Genomic DNA, 12,547 nt, shown 5'->3' on the forward strand with positions numbered 1-12,547 from the left:
CAAACTTAAATTTTTTGGGGTGTATAGGGGTGGGAGGGGGGAGGGGGATCGAGGGTGTGGGTGAAAAAAAATAAAAAATTTTAAGTTTAAATTATTTTTTAAAAACAAACTTAAAACTTTTTGGGGAGTGGGGTGGGGTTGGGGGCTGGTAGGGGTGGGTGGGTGGTCGAGGATATGGGTGAAAAATGAAATTTTAAAGTTGAAAATATTTTTCTTAAATTTGAGAAAAATAAATTGATTTAGAAAATATTTTCCAAAATTCTTTAATCCAACCAAATATGAGAAAACATTTTTCGAAAAATATTTTAATTCATACCAAACAACCCCGAATATAATAAGGATATGCCTGTGTTTTCAACAAGTTTTATCTGATAGGTTGCAGATATAGAAGCACATATTCAAAAAAAATTCTTAATTTGCTAGAAAGGATGATGATATTATTTGGAAAAATAAACCCCATATAGCACCAACATTTTACATTGCCAATAAAACTGAATCTCTAGCATTCGAAACAGAACAAAAATTTCCAAGAAACCCATCAATCTTTCCAAGTTTAACTCCTTCACAAGCATTAGTAATACAGATCACACTATTATAAGGAACTAAAGAGGATGATTAACTGATCAATACGTTCCCTAAGCATGAAATCAGCTGAAGAATCTGGCAAGAATTTAGCGAACTCATCAAGTAAATCTGAATGATCCTTGAAAAGTATAGCAATCTACACATGAATGTAAAATAATAATCAATATTCATAAATTAAAACATGAAGATCACCTAATATAAATTGTGTATCCAAATTGAAAGATGTTTTATCACCTTATGGTAGATATCATATTTGTTCTCGTGCTCCCTGTTGTACATCCTCAAAATGTTCAAAAATGATTCATACGCATGGTTGTCCTGTCGGAAACGTTCCTGCACAAAGCGATGACCCCAACAAGTAAGTCAACACTCATATTTTATCCATCCATCTGTCTGTCTAACAAAATATCTTGTCAGATTCTTTATGAATTTAGAAGAAAAGAAAGCTTAGAGAATAACCTTTACTTTCTCCACAAAACTAACAGCTTCTTCAAACTTAATTCCCTGTGGACGAGCCTCATTTTCTTGTTTTATTTGATAAGTTGAAGGAGCCTCAGTTTCTTGCTTTACTTGATAAGTCGAAGGAGCCTCAGTTTCTTGTTTTACTTGATAAGTTGAAGGAGCTTCAGTTTCTTGTTTTACTTGATAAGTTGAAGGAGCTTCAGTTTCTTGTTTTACTTGATAAGTTGAAGGAGCCTCAATTTTACACTTCTTCTCTTCTTTCTTTACTAACTTGGAATCATTCAACTTAGTCATTACACCTACAAGAAATCCAACTGCAAAGCAGTAACCATTCAAATTACAATCTCACATATATATAAGCATTATGTGTGTGACAGAATTCGTTAAAGACTTACCAGCTCGTTCATAACAATCTATAAATACATTGAAATGCTCCATAAGAGAACGATGTTTCCCAAGTACTCTAGCAACCTGAAATGAGTGGTTAAATCTATGATGCTTAAACAACAAACATATCGACTTGTACATCATTTAAAAGATATTAGTACCACAAAATCCTGTAGAAACATTAGGTCTAGCCTATAATTTTCATGAACATCAACCAAACCATAGATAGTAGAATTTATAAGCAAAGATTACTGTCACATAGGAGCAATAAAGATAAGATTAGATGCATGATACACGTACCAAAGATTGTAACTGCTCCCTTGTAATTAATTCTCTACTGTAATCATGAAGACATTTCAAGAATGTCTGATAATCAGCTGGACTTCCTAGTCTTTCCTTTACCTCTTCACAGAAAGTGAACCCATTTGTATATGTATCTGCCAAGATCAAACAAATACTATTAAAAAGCACAATAACCAAACTCAACAACTCTATGCTAAAAATAGATGCATACATCAATAACTTAAGCAAAAATGGAGTCAAACAGACTGAATGTTAGCAACATACTAATAAAATATTAATCATGACGAATTCTGATATGTCTTGTTGGAGATTTTTTTTTTTACGAAATTTCAATTGTTGTCTTGTATAGTAATGTAAAGTACTTGTAACAAAATCCTAATGAAAAATTGTTCAAGACTTTCTCTAGCTCAATATATCGGTAAGTATTCCAATTGTCAAGCAGTAACCAATCTTAGTGGCACAAAAGTTTTACAATCATAAAATTTTAACTTACCAACTCGATCATAAAGATCCAGAAATTCATTAAAACCCTCCATAAGATCAGGATATTTTCCAAGTATTTCAGCAACCTGAAATTGATAGCTTGCTTCAAATTAATGATGCTTTAACAACAAGATCGACTTGTATATCATTTAAAAGACATTGGAACCACAAAATCCTGTAAAACAGGATTCAGTACCCCTGTTTCTCCCTTTTCTTAGCCAAAACTCATAAGAGAGCCCAACCAAACCCCAAATAGCAAATATTACAAACAATGATAAATGTCACTTTGGAACAAAAGGGGATTAATAGTATGATAGACGTACCAAACTTTGTAACTCGTTCTTTGTGATCGTTTCTGTGCCGTAATGACGGAGACATGTTAAGAAGTTCAGATAATCAGCTGGACTTTGTAGTCTTTCCTTTACCCTTTCACGGAAAATGAACCCTTTGCTACACGAAGCTGACAAGATCAACAAAATCAAATTAAAAAGCATACTAACAAAACTCAGCAACTCTATGCTAAAATCAAATGCATACACCAAGAACTTTACCAAAAAAATAAGTGAGATAAACTAAATAATAAATTAATACATATTTACTAATAGATCAGTGTCATTACAAAGTATATAGCTAATAGTGGAAGATTCTAATGTAGCACATCAAATACAAATATTCAGCTAACCATGAACTCACATTTCAGGGCATCTTCAAACTCTCCAAAAGAATTCATTTTACCAGTATGCTGCTGCTTGCTTAGATCCTCTTTGTAGTTGGTATCTGGCAAGAACCTAGTAAACTCATCTAACAAATCTGGATGGCCATTGAAAAGTATGGCAACCTAAACATACGATATGACAAAAAGTAACAAAAAATTAAAACATAAACATCATCTATTGTATACCAATTTAAAAAAGAAACTATTACCTCTCGGTACACCTCATCAATTCCCTTATGCTCTTTCTTATACACGTTCAAGATGTCTAGAAAGTATCTGTAGACTTGATCATCATTTTGGAATCGTGTCTGCAGAATATGATAAACCAAATAAATTAGGACTAAAGTATTTTAAAGAAGAAAAGACAGACCTATATTATTTAAACTGGAAGTGTAACCTTTATTTTATTCACAAAGTTGACAGCATCTCCAAATTCAACTCGAGGCTTATCTTCTTGATTGGGAGTTATCGTATATCCCTCGGGCAAGAAAGTGTTGAATCCAATGATCAACCTAGGGTACTCTTTGAACAAATCTTTCACTCTTTCTATGACAGTAACAGTATCAATTCTGTAAAAAAATGGAATAATTCACTGATAAAACAACAAATATGAGAATGATGACACTAAGGCAAATAGTAGTAACATACCTTTGAGCCTTAAAATGTTTCATAATATCAAGGAACATTTCATACTTCACTTTGCCTTGAAACGTGTCCTTAACTTCCTTCAAATAAGACAAAGCATCCTCTGTTCTAAGATTTGGGTTACAAGGGCTAAGAAAAGTTAGCCCTCTACCAGCAATGCGGCTGCCCAAACCATTTTCAACTACTTGTGATGAACGACGCCTACTTCACACAACAAAAAATTCATATACCATAAGTAGTCACTACTACCAAAAATGATATCATGTATATAATGAAAAATCAGCCCATTTTTTTTTTATTTTTAACCTAAATTAACACACTAATTTCTTCACGAGAATTCAATAAATCAAAATAATTGAGAAAGTGAATAGAGCTTACGACTCTCTACGAGAATAATTGATTCGCCGCCTAAACCTCTCTTTACCACCAGATACTTCTCCTCTCAATCGGGCCATGCTGCAAAAATTGAACATCAACAAGAAGTTGTGCTAGTAAATATAAATTTTACTAAGAATTAATAAAAAAATCAATTCAATCATAAAAATTACTCAGACAAAGGGGGGGAAAATTAGAAACGGCTGAACCCTAGTATTTTTCTCTATACCTTCTCTACTTGGAGAAAAAAATGTTGTGTATGTAGTAATGAGACTACACATATATATAGTACTAATTCTTGTAACGTATGATGTTGGTCAAACTTTAAGGGCAGTTTAGTCTTTCTCTAATATTTTTAGTCATTCACTAAAGTTATGACTATTTATTGACCGGATTCAATTTGTTGAATTGAAAATGATTAAAGTAAAAGCAGTGAATCCATATTTTATGAATTATTAATTATTTTTCTTAAAATATCATGTATTTCTTCTCCTTATTTTTCCGTAAATATGCAACTTATTTGTAGTTTTAATATTATTATTGTCACGATCGGAATCTAGACCCCAGACGAGACCGGCGTCGTCGACCTCTCAGAGGTCGCAAACAAGCCAACTTACATCATTCTTACTTTACATAGATTAATTTTTGCGAAAAATTTGAAATTTTTGATTCTTTAATCATACTTGCCAAACATTCTTTATATTTCGTAATCGTTCATCATCAACCATCTAACAATTAAGAGATAAGCAACTGAAAGAATAATTCGTTAAGTATTAATTGTATATCGGCCAAAATAACACCAATACAACGTCTGAACCAAAACAGGAAAGAAGCCCCAGCGAAACATGCTCCACTAGCTCAACTCTAAAACTACGCTAGAATGTAAGACAGTAGCATCCTCGAACGCATGAGGACCTACCGAACTTCGGATGAATGCTGACGTCCGGATAGCTGCAACAACAAACCTGTAGCTCTACCGTCCACCTGTGCCTGCACCTAAAAGTAGATGTTTGTATGGAATTAGTACACACTTGTACTAAGTATGGGTATATGCAAGCACACACCAGGGACATGCATGAGGAAGAATAGATCTTTCCTAACAACATGATGTTTGGAAGTCAAGTCAGTGGACTTGCTAAATTGAGATTTGAAAATTTATGCCATGAGAGTGACATGCATCATTATAATTATTGTATGACACACAACACATAACATCTTCATATAACACATAACATATAACACATAGTTTCTTTCATATTATTCATTCATATACCACGAGACCTTATTATCATAGACTTAACCTTAAGACTTTCCAAAATGAGGGCTCAACATATGGGACCTCAACTAGGGAGCCTTTTTTAGCAAACACAGAGTTTTCTTCATTCATTCATACGTACCTCGTTTCAGTTCATTCATAGGCCAGTGTGAACACCAGCTATACCTAGGGTGTAATTTAAGACTTTCATCGGGTTTGCTGTGCAATGATCAGGAATAACCTAATGTCATTACCTGAATCTAGCTCACCTCTTGATTATCCTATCCTAACACCTTCGGTGTCATTCCTTTATTTATATGATTTATATTCATTCATTGGGAACTTTAACTTTAACCGACATAGATCATGTGAGCATCATGAAATCCAGTGTCTCCCCCACACCGAAAAGAGGTGAAATCATCGGCCAAAGCGATTCAATAACATGCTAGCGTATATGGGAATTTAACCCTGCCAGATCCCTATAGTGGCAATATAGGTTCAAAGACTAGGAGATGTATGGAGACCCATACCCGGCAAGCCTGACAGTCTCATCTCATGAGAGTTACGTAAACCTCCGCCCTTCCCGAAATAAGGCATCACCGCTCATAGCTAGCCTATCGGTGCTCGGTATAAAGTTCCATTACATTCAACTCATACATCATGGAAGTTGGCTTCTAGTATGAGGACATCATAGCTCAATAGATGATTCTCATCTCATCATTAGTATTGACTGTTTTAAACTCAATATTTTCATTAGAGTGTTCATCGAGACTGGTCTCTTCATTATCTTACACGCTCATTGGTGAGTACGTATTGGTAACATTTACTTAGGTTTATTTGAGATTGCTCTCATCATATACATTAGCCTCAAATCATGATTGTCACCACATTCTTCATTATTAGCACCTTTATTTTTCATAGTTACTTACCTCTTATTACGTGGATGTTCATTACTTCATTTCATTACGTATATCTTAGGTTCACTTATATTTGAACGTATGTTAAACTTATGTGTCTATACATACAAGTAATGGGGCTTCATATATAGTTCGTTAAGTAATTCTTATTTTCCTAAGATTATGTATTACAAGACTTATGTATCTTGTATATATACCAAGATCTTGATTTTTTATCTAAGTAGATGGCATTATTCTTGAATATTTTTACTCACGTATGACTTATGTATCAATAGGGAGGTTTGGGCACGCAAACCCAACTCTTGAATCATTTTGATAGCATTTATATTTTTCATTGACTTTATTTTCTAATATCATAACATTAGAACTCTAAATTAAATCTCAACATTTTCATAAAATAATTAATTTTCTATTTTAATTAGAATTCTAAATCAAATCTCAATATTTACATAAAAGAATTAATTTTCTATTTTAATTAGAATTCTAAATTAAATCCCCATATTTACATGAAAGAATTAATTTTCTATTTTAATTAGAATTCTAAATTAAATCTCCATATTTACATGAAAGAATTAATTTTCTATTTTAATTAGAATTCTAAATTAAATCTCAATATTTACATGAAAGAATTAATTTTCTATTTTAATTAGAATTCTAGTTCAAATCTTTTTATTAAAAAAAAAATAAAATGAAAATCGCTTCATTAGGGAGGTTGTGGGTTCGAACCCCCACAACCCCCATATTTTCCTCTCTTTTTCGCTGAAGAGGAGGCTGTGAGGAGGTGGGTTCGAACCCCCACAGCCCCTCTATCATTAATTTAATTAAATGGGGCGTGCAACAGTGAGGTTGTGGGATCGAATCCCCACAGCCTCACTTCTTTTCTTAATTAAATTCGCCCATCCTTCAGCCTTGAGGTCGTGGGATTGATTCCCACGCCTCGCGTCTCCTTTTTCTCCATTTTCCCTTCCTTCGCGCGTAGCTGGAGGTCGTGGGTTCGAATCCCACTTATCTTCTTAATTAATTTTCTCCTCCTCCTCCCCACAGGTCGCGTGTTCGATCCCCCCAGACGCCACTTCTTTTTCTTCTCTTTTTTTTTCCGCGCAATACAGGGGCGAGGGTTCGATTCCCCCCCAGCCCCCCCCCCCCCTTTTTTTTCTTGGCGAATTTCGCCGGCCCCCCAGTCCCAGGTTCGAGCCCCATCAGGCACATTTCTTTTATTAAGGCTTACTTTGGTGAGGCCTCGAGTTCGATCCCTGCAGACCTCACCTATTTTTATTTATTTTTTTTTGTTTAAAATTTCCAGAATTCCTCTACAACTTATTCATAGGTTCTGGGACATTACTCCACATTTTTTTACATCATTTTTACAGGTTAATTTAGCATTTGTTTCTTATACATTCGTTAAAGTTCTTAAGACAAGTTTAGAGGGATGGTTTGATCATTTGTTTTAACTAGAATTTATATCCCTTCAACCATGTGAATATACGATTTTAAGAGCCTCTAATTGCACACAAAACACGAATAACCTCTATGCTATTAGCATGCTAAAGAAAAACTCAAAATCATGATCACAATCTTGCACAAATACATACGTATTTACATACATATTCCCAAAAGACAAAAAATATAAACACATGGTCATGAACACATACTCGAAACGAGATCATCACCACAAACAAGCATCCCTCAATTCTACCAACAAGAATACCCAACCTAAGATCATAGGGAGCTAGTGATAGGGGCATGCAACGGGGAACAACCTTAGTTTCAAGATGAATAGTTTGAATCGTAAGGGGCCTCTTGGGAAAGGAGCCAAGAGAGAAGAAACTCATACCTTTATTGATGTTCAAACAAAGAATTTGCTACCCAAAACTCTCTCCAAAAATCAGTCCAAGTTACCTCAACGTCCACACCACTCAACGAACAACTTCTCTTCGCCTTAATATTTTTTTTGTTGCTTTGTTTTTCTTAAAATTTCATGTGAGTTCTTCAAGCGTGAAGATCTGTTGATATTTGGCAGAACAACGTGAGAAAGATGGAGAACGTGAGAGAGAGTTATGAAGCGTGAGAGAGAACTATTAGGATTAGGAGACTAATTCAAGAATTAGTCGAATAGAATTTAAAATAAATTAATACAAATCTGATTTATTTTAATTAATACGCGAAAGGACCATTATGCCCTTAAATACCTGTTTATTCTTATTTAATTAATTTTTTTTCCTGGATAGTTACATTTATTGTACAATATCACTTATTACTTTTTCACCAAAAATGATTAGAAAGTACAAGTAGTGTAATTCATATCTTAATCCCTTGTGCTCCTTCCTATACATGTTCAAAATATCTAGGAAGGATTTGTAAACGTGATCATCATTTTGGAAATGGGTCTGCAGAAAATGATAACCTAGTAAGTTAGGACTAGAGTTTTTTGTAAAGAAGAAAAAGGCAGACCTTTATTGTTTAAACTGGAAGGTAACAGAAATGTAACCTTTATTTTGTTCACAAAGCTAATAGCTTCTTCAAATTCAACTTTCTTTGGAGGAGTCTCATCTTCATAATACAGTGGTCACCTTGGTCTGAGTGGGCACAACTTCATGATGGTAACCAACACTGGTCTATCAGTGAAGGGTTATTTCATAACCCCTGGGCAAGAAGGTGTTAAAACCAAGGATCAACATAGGATGCCCTTTAAACAAGTCTTTTACTCTAGCCATGACACCAACAATATCAATTCTGTGAAGAGAAAAACAAAGATAAGTCCCACAAAAATCACCAAATCGAATAGGAATGAAAATAGCACTAGGAAAATTAAAGGAGCAATCCTTTGAGCTTTAAAGTCTTTCATAACATCAAGGAACATGTCATACTTATCCCTTTGGCTTCGAAACATGTCCTTGACTTCCTTCAAATAAGACAATGCATCACCAGTTCTCAGATTTGAATTACTATCACTAGCTCCACCAGCACTGCTGCCACCACCAACTCCACTCTGACCACTTGCTGGAACTTGTGATGGACTATAGCTTCATCCGGGAAAAAAGAAATGAAGAAAAACATTACAGCGAGAACCACATCAAAAATTTGTCAGACAAATTTATTGTCACAGACCTCCTCTTAATATGCTCTAATAGGTTAAATTATACTCTCATCCACATTAAATCAATGATTTTTATAGTTCATTCAAAATTGAAAAAATCGTTGATACGATAAAGCAAATAAATAGTGGTTGTGGTGCTAAGTTAAAGCATTTGCCCTAAAAATGAATTAACAGATAAACAAAAAGCAACTAGACCCACCCAAATGCAACATGGATAAGGATAATCTTTATCTTCAATTGTGCTTGATAATTTCGAGTAGTGCAAGAAAAATGATAGAACCTACCCTAAAACACAAGATAAAGCAGAAAATGGCATCCAAATATTTTCTGATAGCATAATCACACAACACACCACATGATGAAAAACTAAAAATTACTGATTTACCTAGAATTATCAAAAATTCAGCAAATTCATAGTTCATTCAGAAGTTGACTAATCCCTTGATTTGATACAACCAAATAAATAAAGGTTATATTGTGTTTATAGCGTTTGCCCTAAAAATGAACTAACAGATAAACAAAAAAAAAGAAGCAAAAACACTCACCCAAACAATATGGGTAAAGATCCAATCTTTATTTTCATATCTTCTTGATAATTCTTGACTAATGAAAAAAAATGATAAACCTATTCTAATTCATTAAACATTTTTTAATCACAAAGTTAGACAATACACACAAAGATATAACAACTAGAAATCACTAATTTAGCCAGAGTTACCAAGAATTCAATAAATTAAAAAAAATCCATCAAAAACAAGTACATACAAAAAAATTATCAGATACAAAATGGACACAAGCCAAACAACATACGATTCTCCTTTATTGGATTCAAATGGCCGCTTAAATGAAGGGCTATCATACACATCATCTCTCAATCGTTTCATCCTATTAAAAAAAACAGCAAGAAGAAGTTTTTTAACATCAACAAACAAAAAAAAAAGAAAAAAATCTGCTTCCATTTTCAAAACAACTCACTTTAGAGATTATTCTCTGATTTTCTGAGGATGAGAAAAGAGAAGTCTTAACAGATCTATCAACACAAAACAAAGAGTTAATCCAATGGTTTAGATCAGATAAAAAAATTATGTCAATTCATTCTTGGTGGCCTTTTTTTCCCTTTCCAATGTTCTCTTTCCCTCCTCTCCAACTCAGAATTGTAACACACAACACATAAGACAAGTTTTGAGAAACAAAGAGGTAAAAGGCGAAGAGGTGAGGCAAAAAAAAAATGATTTGATAAAATAATGTTGGTGTTGTTATATATATTATGTAACGCGACCTCAGTTACACAAATGTACTTACAATATCAGACTATTGCACGTATACTTCTTAATTTACCCTTATCAATAATTATAATAATTTATCTATTAATTTTTTTTCAAGAAATTATACTTATTATATTTCATTTTTTAGGATCGGGTTTTATTTTTCACCCCCAATTGGATTGATACTGTTTTAACATTTTGAGTTATATTGATAATAATCTTAATGTCAGTTTAAACGTTAACCTAATTATATGTGTTTATGTAAAAGTAAAAAAAGCATGCAAGATAATGTTATAACTGAATTAACGATTTATTATTGTAGTTATAGTTACCGCCACAACCTGTGACGGTTATAAAATGCACGCGTCCTAATCACTTAAGAAATAATATGTATTTCAATATAATTATATATTTATGCAAATCATGTTTCCTTGTTTAGTTTGGTAAGTAAACTCATGAATATTGTAACCGAGTACGTCCAAATTACATAACGACAAAAAATTAATTCTTACATTATACTGAAAACCTGCTCTAGATCTAGATCGAATAATTATTAATTATTGGAATATGATGCAATGTGGCACGTAAAAATTGATTCGGCTCATAAATTAATCAAAATTTTGTAATTTTACGAGCAATTGACTTTAATATTCATATTCATAAGTAACTTACTACTCTCCGTTCAATAATAGTTGTTCATTTTGCTGTTTTGGAATGTCCAACAACACTCATTCACTTTATGAAATCAGTGGATAATTTTAAACTTAATTCCTAATTTACCCGCGTCACTAATTATAATCATTTATCTATACTTTTTCACCTTATTATATTCAAGAGTTATATAGTAAAACAATGAATATATTTGACACGACTATATAGGCACAAATTTGGCATGACTACACTTTTGGGGTTATTTTTCATAATTAGAGGGACTGACAAGGGTGTTGATATAAATTAATTTTTTCATCTAAAATGTCATCTAAAGTTAGTTGACTAATAAAAGTCATAAATCACTTGATGGTTTTAAAAGTTACAATGTCTAATAATTTTTTCCTTTCAAATAAAAATCTACCCAATAAAATATTTATTTATATCGACTTCAATATTTTATTCACTTTCTTTCTTTCAATTTTTTTATTTTTCATTGTTATTTATTCTTCTTCTTCTTTTCAACATCCCACTAGTTTTGTTCATAAATTTCATCTTAAATGCAAATATGTCTATATTGTTTTAAGAGGAAAAAACAAGATAAATTTCAAAGTATCTTTTATTTTTAGATGATAAATTTATATTTTATTTTATGTTACTATATTACTATTTTATATTTTACATATACTTTTACAGAATTATAAAGAATTAGAAAAAAAAGATAATAATAGGAGTAATATTTCTGCAAGGTTAGAAAAAAGATAAGAAAATAACAATTAAAGATTTTAACCCTCTCAAAAAAGGTTTAATATTAATTGAAAATTTAAATATGTACATTTTAATTTTAAAAATGTAAAGTTTAATTAACTTTTTTTATAATAGATATTTAATAGTTACTATCTATAAGTAATTTTAATATTAAAAGTACATCAATAGCTAACATTTTTCGTATTTGACTCTCATAAGCATATTTTAATTTTAAAAAAATCAGTCGAACGCAAATTATTTCAAATGAATAGTCAAAATTATTTTTTTTCAAAAACATTTTTCTAAAAAGCCGTTTAAAAAGTGATTATAAAAATAAATTATTTTTAACAACAACGCCAACACATGCTCTAAGTAAGAGGTAAGTAATTTATTCCGTAAGTTGTGCCTTTTGAGTAATATCTATATTATTTTTCAAATTAATATTAGTCTGAGATGGAAATTTTACCTATATGTAATAAATTTACTACGACAATTTCATTATATAAATCAAATATATGTTTATTAATAATCCAAGCACATTTGTTTGTGTTGCGTTACTTTTGAAATAATTTAAAAAAGAAGATTATAATACTTATTAAGTTGACTCTGTCTCTGTATATATTTATTGCTGAAAAATCATAAGCCCCATTCCTTATTCGTAGT

General features: G+C 32.1%; 1 protein-coding gene across 1 annotated transcript; it reads right to left on the minus strand.

Moving 5' to 3' along the window:
* Positions 1–415: 415 nt before the first annotated feature.
* On the minus strand, positions 416–10,108 carry LOC101260220 (paired amphipathic helix protein Sin3-like 1). The gene is made up of 14 exons (XM_069294413.1): positions 10,035–10,108; positions 8,995–9,150; positions 3,959–4,036; positions 3,584–3,781; positions 3,333–3,504; positions 3,145–3,243; positions 2,914–3,058; positions 2,544–2,680; positions 2,231–2,306; positions 1,735–1,871; positions 1,443–1,518; positions 1,045–1,361; positions 820–918; positions 416–721 (listed from the first exon to the last, which is right to left on the minus strand). Exons 1-14 carry the CDS (start codon positions 10,106–10,108, stop codon positions 593–595), a joined length of 1,893 nt encoding a protein of 630 aa, XP_069150514.1. The 3' UTR covers positions 416–592.
* Positions 10,109–12,547: the final 2,439 nt, after the last annotated feature.

The sequence above is a fragment of the Solanum lycopersicum genome, chromosome 2 (genome assembly GCF_036512215.1).
Source record: "Solanum lycopersicum chromosome 2, SLM_r2.1".
Lineage (NCBI taxonomy): Eukaryota > Viridiplantae > Streptophyta > Magnoliopsida > Solanales > Solanaceae > Solanum > Solanum lycopersicum.

What these genes read in the sequence shown, in the direction of transcription:
- LOC101260220 (XM_069294413.1), bottom strand. Translation starts at nt 10,108, where the DNA reads ATGAAACGATTGAGAGATGATGTGTATGATAGCCCTTCATTTAAGCGG. An exon ending in ACTTTGTGAATAAAATAAAG is followed by an intron (nt 3,244 to 3,332) that starts GTTACACTTCCA and finishes CATATTCTGCAG; the next exon opens with ACACGATTCCAAAATGATGA. An exon ending in AGATTGTTATGAACGAGCTG is followed by an intron (nt 1,362 to 1,442) that starts GTAAGTCTTTAA and finishes ACTGCTTTGCAG; the next exon opens with TTGGATTTCTTGTAGGTGTA.